The sequence below is a fragment of the Toxorhynchites rutilus genome, chromosome 2, assembly GCF_029784135.1.
Source record: "Toxorhynchites rutilus septentrionalis strain SRP chromosome 2, ASM2978413v1, whole genome shotgun sequence".
In the NCBI taxonomy this organism is placed as follows: Eukaryota; Metazoa; Arthropoda; class Insecta; order Diptera; family Culicidae; genus Toxorhynchites; species Toxorhynchites rutilus.
This window is the reverse complement of record NC_073745.1, coordinates 195,457,850-195,483,201: the sequence shown is the minus strand read 5'-3', so window position 1 is coordinate 195,483,201 and position 25,352 is coordinate 195,457,850. Positions and strand designations below refer to the sequence as shown.

The following is a 25,352-nucleotide window of genomic DNA, read 5'->3' as shown; positions in this document are numbered from 1 at the left end:
TGCACAAATTTGCGTTTCATTTGTATGACAGCCCCCCTTAGAGAGGGGGTTGGAGTGTAAACCAACATAGAAACATTCACTGCACCCTAAAACCTCCATATGCCTAATTTGGCTCCATTTGCTTGATTAATTCTCGAGTAATGCAGAAATTTGTGTTTCATTTGTTTGGCAGCCCCCCTCAGAGAGGGGAGAGGAGTCTCAAACTATCACGAAAACCTTCCCCGGCCCCAAAAACCCCTACATACCAATTTTCATGTCGATCGGCTCAATAGTTTTCGAGTCCATAATAATCAGACAGACAGACTGAAATCCATTTTTATATTAGGCTGTCAAAAAAGTCCTGCGGTATTTCCGCGAGGTGTCGTTGTAAGCGCGTAGTTCTAGTTGTATTCATTGTATCGAGTCATACTATAGTTATAATATAGTCCTTGACAGTGTTTTGTTTGGTTAAGTCGTTCGTGAGTTATAGTGTCGCAAATATGGAGCAAAATAAAGAGAAAATCCGACATATTTTACAGTACTACTATGACAAAGGCAAAAATGCATCTCAAGCTGCCAATAAAATTTGTGCAGTTTATGGACCCGATACAGTTTCCATTTCCACCGCACAACGATGGTTTCAACGTTTTCGTTCTGGTGTAGAGGTCGTCGAAGATGCGCCACGATCCGGAAGGCCTGAATTAGCCGAAAAAGACCGGCATAGTAGCAGCCGTAGCATCGGCCAAGAGCTGGGGATAAGTCATCAAACCGTTATTAACCATTTGAAGAAGCTTGGATTCACAAAGAAGCTCGATGTATGGGTGCCACACACGTTGACGCAAAAAAACATCTTTGACCGTATCGACGCATGTGAATCGCTGCTGAATCGCAACAAAATCGACCCGTTTCTGAAGCGGATGGTGACTGGCGATGAAAAGTGGATCACTTACGACAACGTGAAGCGCAAACGGTCGTGGTCGAAGCCCGCTGAAGCGGCTCAGACGGTGGCCAAGCCCTCATTAACGGCCAGGAAGGTTCTGCTGTGTGTTTGGTGGGATTGTCAAGGAATAATCTATTATGAGCTGCTTCCCTATGGCCAAACGCTCAATTCGGACCTGTACTGCCAACAACTGGACCGCTTGAAGGTAGCACTCATGAAGAAGAGGCCATCTTTGATAAACAGAGGCCGCATTGTCTTCCATCAGGACAACGCCAGGCCACACACTTCTTTGGTGAAGCTCCGGGAGCTCGGATGGGAGGTTCTTTTGCATCCGCCGTATAGTCCGGACCTTGCACCAAGTGACTACCACCTGTTTTTGTCCATGGTGAACGAGCTAGGTAGTCAGAAGTTAGCCACAAAAGAGGCCTGTGAAAATTGGCTATCCGAGTTTTTTGCCAATAAGGAAGCGAGCTTCTATAACAGGGGTATTATGAAGTTGGCATCTCGTTGGGAACAAGTCATCGAACAAAACGGCGCATATTTGACTTAAAACAGATGATTGTAACTAATTTTATGAACAAATGAAAATTCAAAAAAAATACCGCAGGACTTTTTTGACAGCCTAATATATATAGATAGATAGTGTACTACCCCCTTAATACCCACTAACCAACTGAACGAAATGGTATGATAACCACTTAATTCGTCTACGTGTTAAATGCTTGAGGACAGTGGCGTAGTGAGGGTAGACTATGCCACCGGCAAACTATGATAATGGTGCCCCAAAAAATAATTCTTTTTTCGATTTTCTCACTGGTTTTGAGATTGTAATATTTTGAGGAAACTACTCACTCATACAAATGTTCACTTTGGACAATTTATTCGTATTTAGAAGGCTAGAAACATAATTACCAGCTTCGCTTAATCTTTAGTCAAATCTTTGCCTTGCGTGCATTTGATGAAGCAAAATGATCCACAACTGATTGTATCTAAATCAAGGTCTGCTAGCTATTCTTTTTTGGTTGAAAGAATTGCCAAGCCATTAAATCGGTCTTAGTTAATTTTAGAACGCAGATAATTTCTAATCAATTAATGCTTGCTGAAATTGCGTTCGCACGATGCCACTGCAATTGGAAGCGCCAGGGAAATTCGTAGCACCGTCTCGATGTTAGGATAATCTATGTACTTCGAGAGGATAACTTAGAATAATGTTCAAGATGCCTAAAAGCGTCGAAGAGTTCAGGTCAGGGAACAGGTCCTTCATCTGCGTTTTGAATACTTCCACCTCTGATACAAGTTCCTCTGTATCAACGCCTGAAAAATACTTTCGTCCTAAATTTGACGCAGTCTGCAAGCGCCGCTCGGAAATCCACTCAGTTATAATTGAACAGCGATTGGAGCATGTTGTCGCTGTTCTACTGAAGCTAACTCCATGAAAACGCTGATGAACGGTGTCACCAAGAGCCTGTTTGTGCACCTTAGGCCAGAAGGGAATCCATCAGGATTCCACATGAAAAGGCGACCAAGAAAGTACCAGCATCGAAACTTGGTTCGCCTTGAGGCATCGAAGCAGCCGCCACACACACATACACGCGCGCAACTCTTTTAGTTTGGTGGTTATCCAGCATCGAGAAGAATTCGGAAAGATGTCATCGTTGTTGAGAATTAATCTGCCAGTTCCCCTAGGAATTGAAAATTACATTCAAACGAAAGAGTTTGTTTTATTTTTTTCTATTCATATAATACTGCAATCAAATTTATTTGGTTTTGTGATTTTCCAATTAAGTGCAATTAGCAGGAAAGCATCTGAAGATTATTCTTCCCCATCAGTAGAATATTTTCGTATCCAATATTGGATGTGCGCGAAACGGAAAATGTTTCGTATCGCGAAAATCATATAATTTTCCATCGATTATTGCTTTTTCGTATAAATCCTGCTCGTATCAATGTATAAGTTTGTGGTGTAAGAGAGATCTTGCTCGGGTTTTTTAATTCCGTCATTTTGTAGGTGTGTGCGTGCTGAATGATGCCTCTTTTTTGATTTCGACATTTGCTCCTCAGTTATCAAAATGGCGTCCAAACGAAAACATCGTTTTCTGAAGCTTTGCAGAATCATCCAATCAGTCTGCGCAATTCGGAAAACCGCACCATAATTAAGACCAGATTCTCGACATGGTCATGATCAGTATTGCCACATTTAAATCTGTACCAGAATAGTTCAAAATCTTTCTCATCTGTACTTTTTATTCCATAAATTTGTACCAAAAATCTGTACCATCGAAAATATTCGTTGTAGAGAAAAGTGCATGCTATTCTATTAGCATGAAAACAATACTCATTTATTTACTACAAATATTACATTTAAATTTGCAAGTCATTCGTGTGTTTGTTGATGCTTATACGTAGTTTTTCTTAATCTAAATTTCATACTATCATTTATTAAAATTTTCGAGTTGCCGTCATGATGTTTAATCAAATGTTTTGATCTCAAAATAGTAAGAAATTTCCCACGCGGAAAAAATCTGTACTAATCTGTACTTTTTGACGAGAGTCTGTACTCTGTACCGTACAGAATCTAATAAAATAAAATAATGGAAAAAAATGGAAAAATCTGTACCTTTCCAGATGAATTTGTACGTGTGGCAACACTGCTCATGATGATGTCTTTTGTTGTTTTTTTTTCTACAATCCAGTCCAATCATTCCCATTTCTCGTATTTGCAAGGTTAGAGCAAAAGATTAAAAGCAAACAATCATTGTACCGTTTCGACTCATATTTCGAACACTTTATTTTAAAACCAAATTTACTGAATATCAACAAAATAAAAACGGTATATCTTTTCCAATATCAGAAGCGGAAGCTGGAGAAGACCCAACATCCATTGGAAGCGAGAAGCAGTTTAATGCCTTAGTTATCAACTGGAGTTTTGCTGCGAACAAAGTGGGCGAGATGAACAATCTACAGAATCTAATGTCAATTAAAAGAAAAAGTAAAAAATGGCGAAAAACCGGCAATTCGGATTCGGTCTACCAGAAGCTTATCTGTATTTTATGATATTTGAACTTCAAGAAGAGATTTTTTAAATAATTGTTTTATTAATATACACGCACTCTTGTTTGATAAAATTTTGACAGTAATACCCTCTAGCTCCATTCCTAAGATCTATGAAAAGGCCGGTGTAGAATTGCCAGCTCCTATTTCTGCTAAAGTTGGACAAAAATCTCAGAAGAGCAGCAGTTTGAGCTAGATTACATGAGTTATTATTGCTTTAACATAACTATATTATTATTATTTTACCGCTAGCAACAATAAATATTCGTTACAATGAATTACAAGCTTTTCTTTTCTCAAGAACTTCGCTGCCTCGCGATAGCTTCAATTAAGTACGAGGTGGGGTAGCTCAGCCGTAGGTTGATTTTTGCATCTAAACCTGGCTTCGACGCTAGTCCTTCGTTTTTTCTCTGACGATAGCGTATTATGTACCCGGGAATTACGAAACTTCCTCCACGTTTACCCCGTATGCCATCACACGTTAGTCCACCGGCATCATTATTGAAGCATACAACTGGTTCTTCCTTGTTGGGACTAGTGAGTTCATCCGAATCGAGGGGGAATGTATGACCCGGTGTTCGCTTATCATCTGTTGGAAGTTCGGGATCAGAAGAAGTATCGCAATCGGTCGTGGATAATTCGGTTGGACAGACTCCCTTGCGCTCTGTCGTGCTTATCCCGGAATTTGTGGTCTGCCGTGTTGATTCACCAGGACTCGAGGTCGTTACATTCGGTGTACTAACTTCTGCATCAGTAGTCACATCGATAGTCGAATATATTACAGTTCCCGGGAATTTGTGCTCCTTCCCGTCATCCCAATAATCGGAATCAGTTTCTTCGAATGATTGCTGTTCCGGGTGGTATTGGACCCTAGGCTCTGCTGTGGTCCGACTGTGAGGCCGTCTGGACCAATGTTCATCATCCCATGTGAAGTGCTCGTAGCCATCAGAATCAGAAAGTGTTGTAGAGCTGCTAGCGACGACTGTCGTTTGCATAGGTGGTTTTGAAGTGGTTAATTGGGTTTGGTTGGTTAGAAAAGTAGATGGCATTCGAGTGGGTTCTTCAACGTTGTCTTCCGTTGTTTCGGTCGAACTTTCGGGAGCTACCGTCGATACAGTGTCTGTGAAGGATTGCGAGCTTTCTGCAAGAAATGTCTGTTCATCCGTGGTTTGTAAAGCGGGAAGTGCTGTATTCGTTGTGCTTGGATCTGTCTCCAGTGTAGATACAAGGGTAATGTCTTCGGATTGTGTTGTTACTGCGCTAGTAGACGCAACGCGACTCAAATCAAACCTATTTTCGTCGGTGGTTTCATTAGTTTGATACAGATCGGTGAATATCGTTAAATCGCTGTACTGAATAGTAGAACTTGTATCATCCTGAACATTCGTTTCACTCGATATTTGGTTTATGTTGATTGGTGTGGATAGTGTGGCAATAGACTCGTCAGTCATCGTCGCTTGTTCAGTTGTCTCTATCACTCGAGTTGGCGGGGAACTGGTAGCTATCGTCGTGTTTATGGTGCTGATTACAGTCGTGTTCTGAAGATGGTCGATGTTGTTCGACATGTTATGTTTCGAAGCATAGTCGTTTATGATATCATCCCAAATTATGTATTCACATTTATCAGATTGTCTCATTTCACAACGCTCCGTTTCTCTGTCATAAAACATTGTTGGGGGGCACCTAAAATAACAAAGAGTATCGCAATAGTTGCATTTTTTTTTAAAAACATTTCTGAATCCTCCTTACTCATATCTAATTTGGAAAAACGATCCATCCATATTTGGTATGCACCTATAGTACAGACTGCAGTCCTTTGATGTCCGAAACTGACCTGGTAGAACACATCGAGGAAAGTAATCATAGTCAAATCGATCGAAAATGTCATAATGATCGGGCTACAAAAAAAAAGAACATGTTACTGAAGTTATCTTTATGGTAAATCCTTATATGTCTACATAGCATCGAGTCATTGTTGTACAGCGATGCAAATCCGGATGAAACATCGTCTGGTGAGGACACTTATATACATACTGATGATAATCATAGTTGAACTGTTGACAGTCGTAGTAGTAGGAGCAATTGGAGGGGACGGAGAAAATTCCTGGATATAAGAAAATCGAATATTATTTATCTGGTCCTAACAAATGTCAATCTGACCAACGCACCAGCACTGTTGCAGTTTGGAATCACCACACCACAATCCTTCGACTCATCGTAGATTCGTATCGTAGGTGTCGAGTTTTCATTCTTTTGAACGCACTTCTTCTCAATTTCGCTGAAAACCTGTAGAAACACAGTTGCTTTAAATAACCCAATCAAAAGCCACAACAATCATGATACCATATCAGTAGGGCACATCCCAATCATCACACCTTCCGGGTGACATACGTAGTAGAAATCGTTTCGATTGAATTTATGCAGTCCTCGGTCTCCGTTGGCACATTTCGCAGACTGTTAATGAACGTAATAATACATTAAATTCAGCGGGATTAAACATTTTACTGGCTAGAATGCTGTGTACTCACGTGGTCTACAATCACGAGATATCCTCCGCCTGGAAAGTCTCGACATCTTTGTCTCAACCTATCGTAATATTCTATTTTTGAGCACGAACGCTAGAATGTTGTGTAGAAATTCAATGAATAAGTCCGTTTGTTATATTGACATAGGATTATGTCTTTGATTTCAAAAATGGGGGGGGGAGGGATTTCACTCTACGAAAAATGTAACGATTCGTTGAGAGTTTTCAAACGCATATTACTCAAAATCGTTATTGCGACATATGTTGTGTTATATATCATTAGACAGGAAGTTTATCCAGCATTTTTATGCTTAAAACATGAACAGTGAATATAGTGAGAAAAATTTGACGATTCGAATGGGTATGTTTTCTTTCGTTGCACTAACCACTCGCTTTCCTTCTCGACGCAACGAGAAATATTTTGCCTAAATGCAGACGTTAGCTCATAATGTGAGTTGATGCATATAATGAATTATTCTCCATTTGCCGAAAGTAGACATTGATCAGTTATTGTATTTTGAGTTGCCCAGTCAATTTGTGCTCATTTCACGTTTTTATCGTGTAGGTCTTGCTACTAACAATTTATGTAATTGTGATCCAGGATGTCATAATATCGAGCATTTTGTTTGGTTATGTAAAAAATGCAATTGATTAATTCAGCTGGCTGATGATTCGGAAGATCGAAAGTGTATCACGCATATCAGATTATGATAGCTTGAGTAGTCGCGATTTTAATATTATGCTCCCTATAGGGGAAAAAAGGTTAAAACCGACACTCTAAGAATCTCCACATATTCCCAAGATCTACCATGTGTCTTCGACTTCAAATCGTTACAGAACCTCTCTTCAACTGTTTATGAACGATTCTACAGTATCTGTTGATCATGTTTTGAGTAGAACTCGAATTTTGATAGAATATAAAAATTAATGTTTTCAGATGAAATAAATGGGAATGCGGGTGAGATCGATACCTTTGAAGAAAAGAATGAAAACTTGTTACAATAATTTTAAATTATTAAGAGGTTATCTATATACTATGTGGTCACTTTATGATCCCAGCTTAGGTGAACGTCCACGTGGAATGTGCCGATGAACGTTGAACGAAGGGATACCATGAGCTCTGTCAGGCTTTTTTGGTGTCATGCTCGATTCAACATTGGTTTTGGCTGTTTTATCAGTTCTGCTCAGCCGTTTTGTTATTCGAATATAAACACGAGGCGTCTACAAAAAGTAAGAACACATTTTTCCTGTTTGTGAAACAAAAACCAGGTGTCGGTTTTACCTTGACTGAAGGTGTCGGTGTTACCCCGAATGGACTCGAATTTTCAAAACAATCTTTTCGAGCATTGATCAGCAACAACACCACCTACCGTCTCGAAAACTATACTGAACAATGATCTACGATAAATTAAACTCATAAGAGAATCGAATTTTCCGAAATTTTCCGACTGAAACACTTAAGTTCACCGAGCGAAATTTTACATGGACTGTCTCCTGTTTGCTAACCGGTTATGTTTTGTTGTTTTTTTTTAACAGCAAAGCGATTTCCGCACCCAATGAGATCAATCTACTACAACAGCTACACGAATTTTCCAAAAGAACACTCATGGCCATAGGATACTAAATATACATCACCTGGCTATAAAGTTATTACAACCACGTACAAACAATGTTTCGGACAACGTGACAACGAAGGAGAAAATGCTATTTTTATCTATAATATATTTCTGAAGTCATGGAGTTATTTGACTAAGGATTATATTTATGTAGATCTTAACTATTTAGACTTGTGTTTTAAAAATGATAAATGATGACTCTTTGTCTTCTTCTGTATAATTGAATAAACCGAAGAAACTGGTAGTAATGGCTTTAATTGTATTTTTATGTACATTTATGAACAGAATATGGATCCGGATTCTATCACGTTATCCCATCTAACCCGTTTAAAGGATACAAGTACATACAGGAAACGGTTTTTTTTCAGGGCTTCCATTTGATGTATCAAAAGAGAAAAAAATTACAGATTTTGAACAATGAAAAATTTAATTCAAATGCAATTACTGCACATAATCACTGTCCTATGTCAAGATCTCGACCCTGCCCCTAGGCCCAGACCCATCAACTTTTCTCTGCATGTTAAGGTGAAGGTGGAAGTCAGCCATTGTAGTAGTATAGGTAAACCCACGTGTAAAAATGGGGTAATAGTGTTTGTGAGAGAAGAGCAAAGCACACGTAAATAGATCAATTCACTTATCAGACTGTGTGGCGCTTCATTGACACGAGTTTTCGAATACATTTGAAAAAAAAAACAATTCAATACAAAAGTAAAATGTATGAACGATATGTTCCGATGAACAATTGCAAATATAAATATATATAGAAGGTGCATTTGCATATGAAGTAAAATTCTGATTACACGCGAGCGTAACATGAGCAAACTATAACACATGCGAATTGGGGCTCTTTTTGTATTAACAAGTTCTTCCGCATAGTAACTCGATGTTCATAATCTTTATATATAAAAAAGAGTTTTTCCCACGTACGTATAACTCATCATCACGGGAGAGCGGCTGATCAGATCTACGTCGTCCATATATTTTGTGAGTTTATCTTCACCCAATTTAGAATGATAGAGTACTTTGGAAAATATTTGAGATGATTAGAAAAATTCGAAAAAATTGGCAATGCATATCTTTATATATAAAAATCTCGTGTCACGATGTTCGTGGTCGAACCCCTTCAAAACGGCTCGACTGATTTTTATGAAATTATGCTCAACAAACTTGGTAAGGATGAGAATAGTTCGTAAACTATATATGATACCGCTAGGATACCGATTACCGTATGTTTAATATCGAATAGGGTGACCCTATGTAGAAAAAAAAAGTTTTTTCTTATTTTTTTGTATTTTTTCTTCCTAAATTTGTTATCAAAATGCATGTAACCTTAAATTTTCACTGCCATCACATATTTTTAATAGCGATTTTCCAAACAGAACAAATATATATTCACGTTGTTCAATGACAGATGGCAACGTCCGCTTCATCGAACTATCATCCACACATGCTCCAGTAACATCAGTTCGGCTAAAACCAGGTGCATTGTCGGCGAACTGGAAGCCTTTTTGAATGAGCACAATCAATTATTTAAATTCTTCATATCATACCAATCATCAATTCTGATAAAACAACTGGACAACATGTGTGTAGATGCGCATGTTGTTGAAGACTTTGCTGGAATTCTGGTAGTAATCGTGATTCGAAGAAGAAATAATAATCTGGAGTTCGTCGTTGGCATACATCTTCTTCTTCAATGATACTAACGTTCCTAAAGTTCCCTACGTTCGCCGTCTGATCGTAGAATTACTTGCGAACGGTAGAGAGGTAGAAAGTGAACGACTGCGATTCCTACGACAGAATAAACAGTGAGGAAAAATACATTCACTTGCGAGACGCTATCATGAGCAACGCCGACCCTGCCTTTGCTATTACCATCATGTTTGTTCAAACAAAAAATGAAGCCTTCGATGACCAGTTACAACATCAACCCGATCGCCATATTATATAATCGGGCTGTACAAATATAGCAAGCTTGAAACGCAATTCGATATAGATATCATTGAGCTTCGTGTTTCGTGTTCCGTGCGAAAAAGGAAGAGATATTCCGGGTGAAATAAACACGATTTTAAAACCACAATTACAATGAAAATAGATCCTACCGAAAAAAAACGAAAATATGCTCTAATATGAGTTCTATCTAATAGAATAACACATTCTCTGCAAATGGGGAAAAATCTTGAACGAAAATTGTCGCAGAAATGCAAGGAGATTTATAGATAAATAGTTAAGTTTGCATCAGAACTATGACCCTATAGTGTGTAAACAATATCGAGTAATAATTTACATTCAATTTTTAACAATTTAACATTATTTTCGAGTCTACTAATGATGGATTATGAGTGACTGTACGATACTGTTACCACAAACATGATTCATGGCCCGATCTTGATCTAAAACTTTTATCGCCTTGATGAAAAATGTACAAAGCATTTTCCCAACGACACGAACGCAAGCGTAGGTGGATGTCCAATATATCAACGAAGAGGTACTGATAATGGCGGACAACCATGCACAAATATTAACAACGCAGCACATTCACAATCGTTGGGTAGTACCATACTCGCCTCAGCTGAGCAAAACATTCAATGCTCATACTAATGTTGAGTTCTGCAAATCGATGAAGAGCAATAAATACAATTGCAAGTCCGTGAACAAATGAAACAATATGGCTGTGTTTCAAATTCAGAATACCCATGTGAATTCTGCTCGATGAAATGACAACGACGGAATAATGCGCTACCAAATTCATCGGTACATCACCTCCAATAAAGTTGTTTGGCGTATCTTTGGTTTTCAATTTATGAACGGGTTCTAGCAGTTATAAATTTAGCCGTCCATACTGAAAACAGCAAACGTATATTTTTCACCAAATAATGTTTATGGCAAAACAACGTTTGCCGGGTCAGCTAGTTCCTTAATATTTTCCTTCGTTGATCGCATTGTTTTCACATATTCACGTCGGAGAGCCTTCTCTTCGTTGGCCGAGGCATTTTGATTGAATGTAATACTTTTCCGTTTACTGTTTTTGAAAGTATAGGCAGCCGTGGCAGTGTTCCGAGCCCTGCAATACAATTTTCTTACCCAATGGTAAATTTGCAAAATCTTACATTATAGACCCATTAAACGAAAAAATAATAATTGTATTGATATCAACACAATTTTATTCTATTGATTTTCATGACATGAAACGCGATGACTCAGGAATAACTTTTATTGAGTGGTTTTTATAGCTGTTTCGATGATGTTGTCTGGCATCAGTGTCGAAAAAATAACGATGCTTTCACCAATACAAACAAAACCATTGCTGAAGATTGAAAAATGAAAATTTAACTTTCAGAGCACTAACTCGAGTTTTCCGACGTTTTTCACCATACAGTGCGACAGCAGATGAAAATATAATATCTTGTGAGTAATCGATTAGAGTTTGGTTGATATTGCTTGATAGGAAGTGTGCGAAAACGATAATTTTCTTCACACTGTTTCGCAAAATTATTGATTTTCGGGTGAGGGGTGAGGGAGGGAGATGAAAGAAATGAGCGCCATTGTGGCAGCCATTTGTGGCTAGCTTCCACCTTCACCTTAAGATGAGTATAAGTTCAACGCTCCGATGAGGTGCGAACTTTGTACAACATATAATACAATTGATTCGTAGAATGACTATTTGAACAACAACTTTTAGGGGAAGTTTTGCTTTAAGTCTCCTTGAGTCGACGTATAGTCCGAAAAAAAACTACAAGAAATTATACTACTTCCTAAAACTCCGAATGTTTTGAATCTTTGCACATTTTATAGATAGGGGAAGTAGGGGCATATTGGTCACCCTAAGGAATAGGTCCAGCGTCCACATATCGCTCCAATTTCCGTTTTTCGAAGAATATTGTAGCTCAACTTATTGTTGTTCAAGAGAGCAAAAGGCTTTTACTATAAAACATAAAATAGTACATTTTCCATCATTAGAAAAAAGTTGAAAGTCTAACATTTTTTGGCCTGGAGATAAAATAGCCACCTAATGGCGGCAAAGTGGGAGCGGCAAAGTCGGGAGCGAAATCGAAGAGGTAGGCATCTTTACCAGAAGGGGATAGGTGATGAGATCACCGCCGCCGAGTCAATCACCAGCACCAACACCCAGCAGTGACAATTACATCACAGAGCAGCCTATTCTGCAATACGGCAGATCTAAGCTTGGTGAAGCCAAGAGGTCATCGGAGGAACTTTACGAGTACATTAAGCCTCGCAGTAACGTTCACGCAGTCATAAGGACCCAGACGATCAAGATCAAATCGGCGCTTGCAGCCGCTGAACGTGAACAGCAATCCTGGAGAACGAGAGCTGAAATGGCGGAGAATGCACTGAAAGAAGCTACGCAGAGTGAGTCGAAAGAAGCGGTCCTGAAACCAATGGGCGACTCGACCCCATTAACTACCAAAAGGAGAAGACAAACTCTTGAAGAGAGGAGACTGCCGTTCTACGCATAGTTGTCCCATGTTACTTTTTGACGGTTTTCACTTTTTTCATAAAACGTTGTTTTTATGCATAATCTTACGGAAAAACACAAAAAACATATAGTTTGATCCCGGTTCCCAGTTCTCAAAAACAACATCAAGCTCAGTTGTCCCATGTTGATATTCTATTCATAACTATCCCACCATGTATTTTTTGTAGGTCCAAATCGAATGAATCGGTTGTAATTGGTTCTGCTCGCGATTACTCAGGGTCGTTGCAAACTGCTGATTCAGACTCAAGAAGAACCACACAACCCACAATTTCCCAGGAGTTTACCCTTTCCCGTTTATCTACCCTAAATAAAGCCACTCGCGTCACTCGTGGGGAGCCTCTCTTGCTACCGTTCCCAAGGCTCCTGTGGTGAAACCTTCTCTACAACCGACTACGGACGAGGGGTGACGGCTACCTTTATGAGCCCGGAATAACGTCAAAGAATGTATGTTCAGGGCTGTTTGTTAAAAGGGAATGACACTGAAGGTAATGGTAGTGATTTCTATATATTTCGGGGGGGTTTAAAGCACACGGTACTTGCGGTCTGATGGTTTTCGGCGTGCGTTGGAGGAAAATTCTGTTCCCTAATCAGATGGCCTTCGGTTCTTAACTGGAACGGTACTGATAGTCCCTTCCGTAGGGCCTCTTCCTGTCGTGTCCTCTTCGATCTTCTGCGTCCTCGACTGTAGATAATAAAGAAAAGGCCCACTGGTCGGACCTGACCAGCAGAAGTTAACCACCGTGGCGTCCCCATTCGAATCATTTTTCTCATTACCTTTTCTTTTTATACTTTTTAAACTCTAACGACGTCCACAATTATCAACGACGTGGACGTAATACGAAACCTAATAAACAAACAACACTTAACATTACTGAAAACTACACTTATCTACATATTTAAATTAAAACATTTACTTTACACGACGCGCACTTCTACTTCCGGAGACGGTCACGAACAGAAAGAAAGACCACATAAAACGGACAAAAGGGAACAATGTCGACAGGCCGAGCACAATTATGCCCTATCCTTTTGAGCGACGGTAGTTGCCCCATTCATGGACGCGACCTCTCCTTTGCTCAAATCAGTCCATTGTTAAGGACGCGGGGTCCCCCAGATGAGCTGGCGCAGAGCTTACAATGACCCTGTCAATTGACATTTGGCAGATTTTATTGTCTGCGGCTCAGCTTTATTTTAGTGATGGCAGAGTCATCGCTTTAGGCCAATATGAACGGATGTTACACGGTTCAAGTGCAAGAATTTCATGTCAGACTTTCAGCAGGGCTGAAGAAGTTTGGAAGAATGAACTAATTCTCAAACAAATAAGAAAAAGTTTAACAGAACACGTGTATACCTTGTTAGCGAATGCCTAATAACAATAAGATTTATATTCTGCGAAGGTGTTGCAGATCACTCATATCTTCATAAAACGGTGTTTCTATGTATAATCTTTCGGAAAAACACAAAAAAAATATTGTTTGTTCCCAGTATATCAAAAAACAACATCAAGTTCAATTGTTCAATATTGATATTCTTGGCATAACAGACCCACCATGAATTTTTAAACCCGTAATCAAGCTTGATTGAATCAGTGAGGGGATCTCATCACATTTCATTGCTAAATTGAAATGCTTAAAGCTTTTGGTAGACAAATGTGCTAGAAAACTTTGATTGCGTTTTTCTCAGTTGCTGATTTTGGAACATGGGACAACTATGCGTAGAACGGCAGAAGAGCTGCCAAAAAACAAAAAGATGGTAGCGAGGTGGCCAACGAAGAAAAGAATAAAAAAAAAACAGAGATAATTGAGTGGCAAAAAGTTGAAAGGAAGAAAATAATAGAAGAAGAAGGACAAACCCAAGCCTAGGCAGGAGAGGTCAAAGCCAGATGATCTGATTGTGGCTGCAGCGGGCACTGCGACCTATGCTGAGATTCTTCGGAAGGTAAAACTAGATCCGTCTCTGAAAAATCTCGGAGAAAACGAGGCCAGAGTGAGGCGCACCCAAAAAGGTGAAATGCTTTTCGAACTGAAAAAGGACCCAACGATTAGAAGCGCGGTCTTTAAGGAGCTTTTTGAGAAATCGTTGGGAGAAACAGGGAAAGTTAGAGCTCTGTCCCAAGAAATAGAGGTCGAATGCAGAAACCTGGATGAGACCACTACAGAAGCCGAGTTGAGAGGAGCCCTAAATAAACAGTTCGAGCTGGGAGAAGTCTCCCCAACAATTCGGCTGAGGAAGGCATTTGAAGTTGCTCAAACAGCAACCATAAAGCTACCAAGTTGCTGGAAATTGGCAAAATGAAAGTGGGATGGACTGTATGCTCCCTGAGAGCTATTCGGAAAGTATTGAGGTGCTTCAAATGCATGGATTTTGGCCACCAAGCTAAATACTGCAAAGGACCAGATGGATCGGGCCTTTGTATAAGATGTTGTGTCCCTCACACAACTTGTACTAAGCCTTCAAGATGCATGCTCTGCACGACAGAAGAAGAATCCGATCACGCTACAGGATGCTCGAGATGTCCGGTCTTTAACAGGGCGTGGGCTGCAATAAATGAATGGAGGTAACGCAGATAAACCTAAATCACTGCGACACGACACAACAGTTGCTATGGCAAGCCGCATCAGAAACCAAATGTGATGTGGCGATCATAGCAGAGCCGTATCAAGTACCTCCAGATAACTGAAACTGGTTGACCGATAAAGCTAGAAGACGCTTCCTGGCCAGTGTAGCAACATCAATACTCCGATATGGTGGTCCAGCTTGGGCAGCAGCGCTTGAATGTCAACAAAATCACATGCTGCTGACTAGAACATACCGAATAATGGCGATAAGAGTAGCGAACGCTTACAGAACTATATTTGCAGATACGGTTTGCGTGATAGCCGGAATGATCCTGATCGATATCACTCTGGTCGAAGACGACATCACTAACTGGGTAGAAAGAAAACACGGAGAAGTGAGCTTCCATCTGACGCAATTCCTAACTGGTCATGGTTGTTTCAGACGGTACTTGCACAGATTCGGCCATGCAAGTTCACCGCTTTGCCCAGAGTGTAACACCATAGAGGAGACAGCACGTGGTTTTCGACTGCCCCCGTTTTGCTATTGAAAGAGAAGAAATGTTCCTCGCTAGCAGCTCAGACTTAAATGCTCAGAACATCGTCCAAAAGATGTGCGGAAGCGAAAGCACGTGGAATACAGTGAATCGTGCAATTACAAAAATGTTGACGACGCTCCAACGAAGATGGAGGGACGAGCAAAGATTCAGCATAGCAAATCTAGAGAGATGTGTGAAAGAGCACAGCCCCCTCCCGAAGTAATACCAAATGTTGGTCCCGGGGGATCAGGCATGCAGTACAAGGAGGTGGTTTTAATGAGTAAAAATCTCACACTACCCAGTCAACATGGTGACTGGGAGTCTATGAAGATATCCATCTCCTTGCCAAAAAAAAAACACGTACACACATATGTGATAGATTTATGCGTTTTTCTGATCCAAATTTGTTTATTGAAATAGTAGGTACAGTTATGAAATGTGAAAGGCTTATTCACCTAGAGTAGTAATTTAAATTTTCTCATGCATTCAAATATATAGTATGAAAAACATAACGTTTCGCATAATGCGTCTTGGTTTAGTTGGTGTGGCATGTTTTTCCAAGGTTGAAGCCACAAAAGGGGTCCCTTTTTTCAAGAGCACAAATTGATAAGGTATATCAGCTTTAGTAAACAGAACATTTTAAATCGTTATTCACCCCTAACCACTTTGCACCCAAACATCAAAAGAAATTTCTATGCGAATTAACCGTTGAGATTAAACTAAATATCTGTCAACCTATCCTGGCTAATCAGACTGATGATTTGTCCAAGATATCAGATCAGAAATTTCACGAGAAATGCCTCAGATACGATGTGCACAGATCTACGGCCGAATAGTTATCGAGAAGCGGCATCTGTTTTAATTTATATTTTGGTATGCGACAGCTCTACTGAAGTACAGGGTGACTCAAAAGTGATGAAACTCATCGAACTTAAGGTGACTGTCGATAAGGCAGCTATAGTCGATAGTTATACTACCAAACAAGCAGGTGACTACTTTGCCTCCAGTGACCAATTTGACCCCACTTCCCCTACCTGGGAATGAGTATCCCAGAAGTCTTCATTAATCTGAGGTGAAATCTAGTTGCAATTAGTTAAAACAGGGTACCAGATCAAACGAAAAGAATAAATTGAGACTAATTCCATCCCCTATTGCTGTTCTTACTAGTCATGAAATTGGAATCTTATTGAAGCGTATTTTGGAATCGTCATAGATTGACCTATCGGAGTTATTGGATACACGCGAGACAGTCGATCGGCACCAATATAAGGAGTTTAGCATAGTGGTCAAGAAGTTAGACAGATCCTATGTCTCAGCTACTAGGAATCTTGTACCTTTGCTGCACGATATTGCGCCCCGAATAGAGCGCGAGAGACAGTAACGAAGGCGCAGGAACTAGGGGGTGTTAGGTATTAGTGCATCCGCCGTACTCGCCCGACCTAAGCCGTAGGATAGGATAGTAGGAATAGGACATTAACCCTTTATAAAGCCGTGAAAACTAGGTAACTGAATCGACTCCAACTTCAGAGAACACAATGCTTACATGATGAATAACACATACACATTGCCTTGTAAACTCACTTTATTGCGCCTTTGATTATGCATAAATCAAAACAATAGTGCAGCGAGAAAAAATGTTTTTTATATTGTCTTACGAAAAAAAATTGAATTTTTCATGAAATACACCATTTATTTTATTGAGAAAACTGCATGATCTAACACAATATATCCTCAATAGTATGTTTACAATGAAAAAATTTTCACCTTTTTGCATTTTCAACGAATTTACACGCTCTTATCAACAGAAGCCCTTTCTTTTAATATTGCCTATCTAGATTAGCTTAGCTGTTATCCTTGGTGGAAAGAGTTTTGCTACCGCCATGCGAAACCAAATCACAGGCAGAATTCTAGAAATTATTCTCTTGGTGAGCCGACGATAGCCTAGCTTGATAATTCCCCACACAATTGTGTAGCTCAAAACATTAATGCAATGGCGTCAGTTTGATGCAATGATTGTAATGCCATCAGCGAGTGAGTAATTTGGTCGCGTCCACAGCTCAGTTCGAAACGAAGACATGTGATGGCGCAAAACAAGGAAGAACAAGTGATGTTCATTGCTTCGTATCTAGAACGATACTGAACGTTTGCCTTTCCTTTTCATGCTGAATTAAAGAGACTTTAAACTTCTTTAGTTCATTCGTCTCTAGTCTTCAAAAAGGTTCTTGGAAAACTCTACTCTTTCCTCATATTACTCCTCCACCCCAATAGCTTTGAGGAAGGCGCTTGATATCCCTCATCGTCCAGCTCGTCCAGCAACGCTGTTGTCCAGTCGGCGTCCTCACGAAATATGAACGTTTGCCTCAGCGAGATCCACTGTTCATACTCTAGGCAAATATTCCCCTTCGTTCTTCTCCTTTTCCTTTGTTCACGGAGACTTTAAATCTAACGGTTTCCCCTTCGTTGCTTGTCGATAATTTGCTCGTTATTGACAGCTCTGTTCGGGATAGCACACAAATAGACAGAACAAATGTATGGGTAAATGGGCATGCTTCCAATTTTCTTCAATTTAAACAATATACAGACTATGGGATAGTAATATATAGCATATCAAACATCTCTTAGAAAATTTCCGATTCGATTGGCATGCAAATCGTTAAAATCCGATCGTAGCAAAAATTGTTATTAAAGTGAACTTTATTTCATAGAAACGTGACCTGTTTTTTGATTTGGTACCCTTAATAAAAGACGTAGTTCTACGTCAAAAATGGAGTATTGCCAGATATCTTTAGAAGTTTTTGGTTAAATAAAATATTAAAATAATATTCCAAGTGCAGCGAAAAAAGTATGTTTCGTGGGTGGCAATACAGTTGCCACGGCCTTATAAGGGTTAACACGTTCCCGCCGGCGCGTACCACCGTTGGCCCGCAATTGTCTGCCTCATTGTTATTGTGTCGTTGTGTCTGCAAGATCACATTTGAGCAAACGAAAGCGAATTATTCAGAAAAATGTTTAATCGGCAAACACTGCCTGGAATAGGTTCCGTCCGATAGATCGAAGAGCATTATGGAGTGACCCCGGTTTGAAAGGTCGAAAACATCGTTTTTTCTTGCATTTTTGAAAACTTATGTCCTCAGAAATGTTGTCCTAAAAGGATTTTTCGATATTGGATTTACTTGGAAAGCTACAGTAAAAAGTATGAGATCACCTTAAGGGATATAGTATTGCTGTTCGAATGTTTATACGCGTTTTTCTCGAAACCATGTTTTTTCAGCTGGTGGTATCGATATCTCAGGATCTACTCGACAAATTTGGCTGAAATTTTTATCAGCATGTAAAAATGAATTATCTAAAGCCGTTTTTCGATTTTTCATGAGTTTAGAAACTCAGATTTTTCATGAAAAACAACTCATTTTTATCATAAATGGCAGCCATTTAGACAATTTTTCGAGTTTAAAAAAACTAGGGGTTTTTGAAAATTCGAAAATATGTCAAAATTGTAACGCTTTAGGTATTGTCCTAAAGTTTCAAATATTTATTGGAAAACGTTCTGCGACACCCCGTTGCTTCGAAACTGATACTACCATCAAGGTACAAATTTTCAGATAACATCTACGCATCAACAGCGTAATAATCATTATTCATACACTTAAAAAATGGAAAATACATCTTCAAACATATAATTACAATAAAATTGCAATTGTAAAAATAACAATAAACAAAACACTCGAACGCTTCACTTTATTCATAACATCCGAAAAAATCCACGAAAATTCATTATTTTTCGACCTTACAGACAGGGGTCCCCCCTTAAGGGGATAGTACAACATAGAAACTTCAAAAATTCTGGCCTAAAAAGTACTCTGAAATATCTACTATATGTTTTGTCCCAGGTTTATCCGATGCTCCGTTCCAAAGCTACAAGTCAATTAGTGGACCTAAGTCTTTGCCTAAGGAACGTGGATCCAAAATTTAAATAGCGTTTTTCTAGAAGCAAAGTTTTGCAAACTGGTGGGACTTCGATCCCCGGAATGGTTCATCCGATTTTTATGAAATAGTTTTTCCCGGACTCTCCACTAGATTTCTTGGTATCGTACGTTGTTTTTTTTTGTTATTTTGAATAAAATAAGTAAAAAAAACTTTTTAAGTTAAACGGTTTAATTGTGATTAAACATAATAATGTACTAAAAGCTTGAAAATAATTAGGCAAGTAGCAGATAGCAGTTATCACACCTCCCCTTCATTAGTCTAGGGCATTGATAAGACTAAAATAAAATCGTGGGACATATGATGAAGTCGCTAATTGTGGATGAATAATGGAAATCCAACGTGCCCCACGCTTTTATTTTAGTCTTATCAATGCCCTAGACTAATGAAGGGGAGGTGCGATAACTGCTAACTGCTACTTGCCTAATTATTTTCTAGCTTTTAGTACATTATTCAATTTGATACCCATATTGATGGGGTTTTGGAAAACCCATATTGACGAGGTTTTGAGAAAATATGTGATCCGCCATTTTGTAGCGGCCGCCATCTTGAATTTCAAGATAATGAAATACGCAGTTTTATAATGACTACAAAGATAAAGGTGTGTTCCAAATTTCAGATCAATCGGTCAACAGGAAGGGGGTCAAATTTCTATTGATGTGGGTCAGCGCTACAGACAAACTTGTTGCAAACTTACAAACATACAAACAGATTACAGGGCAAGCTAAATAAAACCGTTTGATAAAAATAAAAATTTCGTGAATGTTTTTGTCTCGATTTTTGAGACAAAACGCAACTTTTTTACAAAAAATGTCGCCATTTCTTCAATTTTTTTCCCTATTATAGTGACTTTCAACACATTTAACAGGTTCGTCACTTTTACTTCCATTTTTGGAAGAATGTCACGCAAGTTATACATCAAAGATGAACGTTTGCCGTTGTACTGTTCTCCTAAAGCGATTCCGCGACAGTTCCTAGATCAATCGTGACTCACGAAGGAGTGAGCACATGTCAGTAAACTGTTTGCGATGTACCGGAGCTCCCGGAGTATAATACATGCTGACAAAGTAGAGGTGAGAAGCAACGGCCAATAAGTAGAAGGTCGAAGGTCAATTAGTGACATTTTTTGATCCCCAATAGCACGTTATCATCAACCAAGTGTATAATATGAATCTCACGCGGGAAGAGCGATCAATTCGTGGAGAAAGCCGGGTTTCGGACGATTACAATTAATTTTCCTGAATTCAAAATTTAAGCGTACAAGACTCATTCGTTAACTGGACTTATGTTTAAATGGACGTGCGTTAACTGGACTGTATCCCTTTTATCTATTAATAATAGACGTTTTATTCAATTTGCAGTTTTGCATTTGCAGCTCAGTTAGCTCCAAAATTGGGTTGATTTCCCGGCGCACTTACCGTACGAGTACTGTATTCTATTTAGAAATAAGACTACGACTTTATAAATCTCGATTGGGAAGTTAGGATGGACGGTAAAACGGTAAATTATTCTAACGGAAGCCAGGAAGTTTCGTTTATGCTTTTCCGCTCTCTCGTTTTTGACGTGGGGCTACGTCTAATCGGAAAATATGAGGAATAAAATGTAAACCTAAATACAAAACATGCAGTAAAAAATGAAAGATTTCGAATGCTTATTACTCGAACATTTCTCAATAGGTTGGAAAGATGTTTGCATCAATTGATAGGATATGTTTCTACTCATCTATCACAATGCATAAAATGTTATTTTTCATGAGATAAACAATTGAATAACTGTAAAATTTCAAGCGTTATCTAAACGCCCTAACTGCCAAGTTTTGATTGGCCCGATTTACGCCTTCCCCAACACAGACTTCAAAACCAAGGAGCCTGAGGAAATCGACATTGCAAATACATGCAAGTTGGTGGAGCTTTTGTTCACGCCGAAATATGTTTCCTTAACACGTGCTACAAAACCAAGGTGTCTGGGAAAATCCGCTTTGCAAATACAAGCGAATGGCGAGTACTTTTGTACTCGCTTGTTTTTGTGCAGACCGGAATATGTTTCCCTAACACGTACTTCTAAACTGAGGAGCCTGGGAAAACCATAATTTAGATACTAAACCGACACTCCTGTTTTCTTCAGTTAGAAGCAATTTTTTGAAAATTTTCCGATGTCCCCTGTACACACTTGTCATTTCTTTTGTTTCTAGTCACCCTGCAGCTACGGAAGTCGCTTTGCTGTCAAAACAAACAACAATACAGAACCGGTTAGCAAACAGGAGTAAGTCCGTGTAAAATTTAGCCAGAGGAATTTAAGTGTTTTAGTCGGAACTTTATTGAGCTTAATTTATCTTAGATCATTGTTCAGTGCATTTTGTGAGACGGTAGGTGGTTTTGTTGCTTGTCGATGCTCGAAACCATTGTTTTGAAATTTCGATTCCATTCGGGGTAACACCAACACCTTCAGTAAGGGTAATACCGACGCCCGGTTTGTGTTTCACTGACAGGAAAAATGCGTTCTTACTTTTGAAGATGCCTCGTGTATATATTTGGAAGAAAAAACGACAGAACTGGACTGATAAAACAGCCAAAACCAACGTTGAATCGGGCATGCCAACAAAAAGGTCTGACAGAACTCATGGTATCCCTTCGTTCATCGCCCATCGGCACATCTCACGTGGATGCTCATCTACGCTGGGATCAAAAATCTCGTGTGTACTCTGGACCAGAAGCAGAACATCTTTTTCTTGCAGTTAAATTACATGAATTTGTTTGCTTTTTCATCATTTGAAGTTGAACAATCCAATCACATACAATTTGCAACTATTTCCCCACTCTTCACTTAAAGTGTCCACATAATATATAGATACCCTCTTAATGGTTTGAAATTATTGTAACATGTTTTCATTCGTTTATTTAAAGGTGTCGGTTTTACCCGACAGAGTGTCGATCTCAACCGCACTCCCATTTATGTCACCTAAAAACATCAATTTTTGTTTTTTTTTATCAAAATTCGAGTTCCACTCAAAAATTGATCAACAGATACTGTAGAATGGTTCATGTACATTTGAAGAAAGTTCTGTAACGATTTGGAGAAACAAGGGAGGTCTCGGAAATATGTGGAAATCCTTAGGGTGTCGGTTTTACCTTGATTTCCCCCTACCCATGGTATTTGTTCAAATTTTTTACTTATAAAGCTAATATGTTTAATTCAATGGAATTCGGAAATTGTTTCATTCAATCAATAATTTAATCAATATAAACGAATGATTACTAAGCCAACGGCAGATAAAATAAAAGCAACATTTTTCCTACTAAATAGCAACTCAAGAAAAGAAAATGTGACAGGAAGCTAGAATTAATATACTTCAATATAGCTGGACTTTCTACGAATTACGTTGCAATGCGACATGTCGTAGAAAACTTCCGTCCACGGTTAGTCTTTCTCTCAGAAACTCATATTGTTGAAGAGAATTCATCAATATAATATCCCGGGTTACAAAGTTGCTTTTTGCCTATCACACTCCAGACATACTGGAGGAGTTGCTATTTACGCAAAAGAATCGATTAAATTCAATTTTCGGATAAACGAATCTGTTGAAAATAATTGGTTCTTGGCAATTTCAGTTGAAAGGGGTTTGCAGATGGGAAATTTTGGAATTTTATATCATTCACCAGTTCTAGTGACCTGCGATTTTTTGAAATTTTGGAAAACTGGTGGGAAAATTTCCTCGATAGTAGCAAATTAAATATTACTGCTGGTGATTTCAACATTGATTGGCTCAACGTGCAGAACTCGAAACAACTGAAACAACTCTCTGATTTTCTTGAAACAGACTGTTTCCGATGAACCTAGAATTACTAGACACAGTAGAACTTTGATAGATCAAATTTTCACTAATTTTAACACAGTTCATTCTTTGATAGAGACCAAATTTAAAATTAAGGAACATGAGACAATTTTCGTTTATATTGAGAATGAACAGAGTGAACGTGAAGAAAATAATGTTAAAATCAAGTGCTGGAACAAATATTCAAAAGAAGCACTGTCTCATCTAGTCGCGAGTAATCTCGATTCTTTTGCAATAACTGACAATTTGGATTTGAAGGCAGCTGTTCTCACTAATTTATTGAAAGTGTGTACATTAACATTGCTTAGTTATTGAAAAACAAATCGATTTGAAAAATACGAACAGCTGGTACTCTTTATCACTCTCACGTCTCAAACGTAAAAGAGATAAACAGTACGTGAAGTTTCGTAGAAGTAATTTAGAGAATTATTGGTATAGGTGCACCTCCGCGAGGAACATGTATTCACAAGCCTTGAAAAAGACTAGATGTGAATATATTCAGAGGAAAATCGATCAACATCAGAATAACAGTAAGGAGTTATGGAAAATATTGAAAAATTTACTTAACACTAAGAATAGTTTATCGCGGTCCAAAACTTTCGAAGGTTCAGAAGAACATTCAGAACAAATGATAGCGGAAAAATTCAAGAATTATTTTGTGAACAGTGTTCAATTGATCAATCAAAGTATTGAATTGGTCAGTAAGCCTCACGAAATAATACAGCCGATACATAACAATTGTAGATTAGAATGTTTTCTACCCGATTTTTATTTTTAAAACCAGAAATAAAGCTTATTTTAGGACATTTTCGATGTGACCACCCCTTTTTCGATAACGAGTTTTAAACGGTGAACAAAATTCTTCATGCACAACTCTAACATCACGACATCGAAGCTATTCAAAATCCGATTTATTTCCTCTTTAAGTTCCTCCAAATTTTGTGGCCTTTTTAACATTGCAACGGTCCTTCACGTACCGCCAGAGGTAGTAATCGACGCAGAGAAATGTTGAAATTCTTACCATAAGATGACAAAGTTTTATTAAGGCTTCGGTTGCTCGAGTAATACGATTTCACTAAAAATATACGTTCTTGTTAATTATACATCTTGTCATTAAAAACCATCCGAGCAGACTGAACGAGTAGCCGAATATAATCGTCCTAAAGTGGGGCATGCAATGTTACCATCGACGGAGCGAAAAAAAAATAAGGCGCTGTTCGATTTTTTTGCGTGAGCGTTTCATCTGAAAGACCCTGTATATCAATGGAAGAAATGTGTTCCATCAGGACAACGCTAGACTACACAACACGACAGTTTCCATAAGAAAGGGTTTATATTAATAAAATCTAACGAAACGGAACATATTTGAACTAAATCTAACACATTTTAACATACACATTTGTTGATTTCTCGACAACGTTAACTTAGTATTTTCTCACGAAAGTTCAATTGTACAGTACTCTTTTTGTGCGTCAATGCATCATTGGAAAACAAAATACTCACCTTCGCATTCCGCACAATAAGGGAATCGACCGGTTCAATCGAAACGGCATAATTCACCATCAGAAAAATAGATAGTATCTTGAAGTTCATTCCGTTACAACAATTACTTTTCCGAAAAGTAATCCACCAAGCACTAGTTTCTTACTTCACTTGAGACCGACAAATGATATCGATTTGCACATTATGATGCCAGGCAGTGGAGAGAGCAATTTCTGCTGCGTGACGTTCGTGACATTATGAAATATACGCGAAGAAAGTTCTGCTACAAATTAGCTTCTTGTTCAACGATTAGCTATCAAACGTGCATCTTTGGAGATGAGCGATGATTTAC

General features: G+C 38.8%; 1 protein-coding gene across 1 annotated transcript; it reads right to left on the bottom strand.

Annotated features, from left to right (window-relative positions):
• Positions 1 to 4,065: 4,065 nt before the first annotated feature.
• On the bottom strand, positions 4,066 to 25,138 carry LOC129770666 (uncharacterized). The gene is made up of 7 exons (XM_055773628.1): positions 25,022 to 25,138; positions 6,499 to 6,588; positions 6,314 to 6,424; positions 6,139 to 6,256; positions 5,929 to 6,074; positions 5,720 to 5,868; positions 4,066 to 5,653 (listed from the first exon to the last, which is right to left on the bottom strand). The coding sequence occupies exons 1-7, from the start codon at positions 25,109 to 25,111 to the stop codon at positions 4,267 to 4,269; spliced, it is 2,091 nt and encodes a 696-aa protein (XP_055629603.1). The 5' UTR covers positions 25,112 to 25,138; the 3' UTR covers positions 4,066 to 4,266.
• Positions 25,139 to 25,352: the final 214 nt, after the last annotated feature.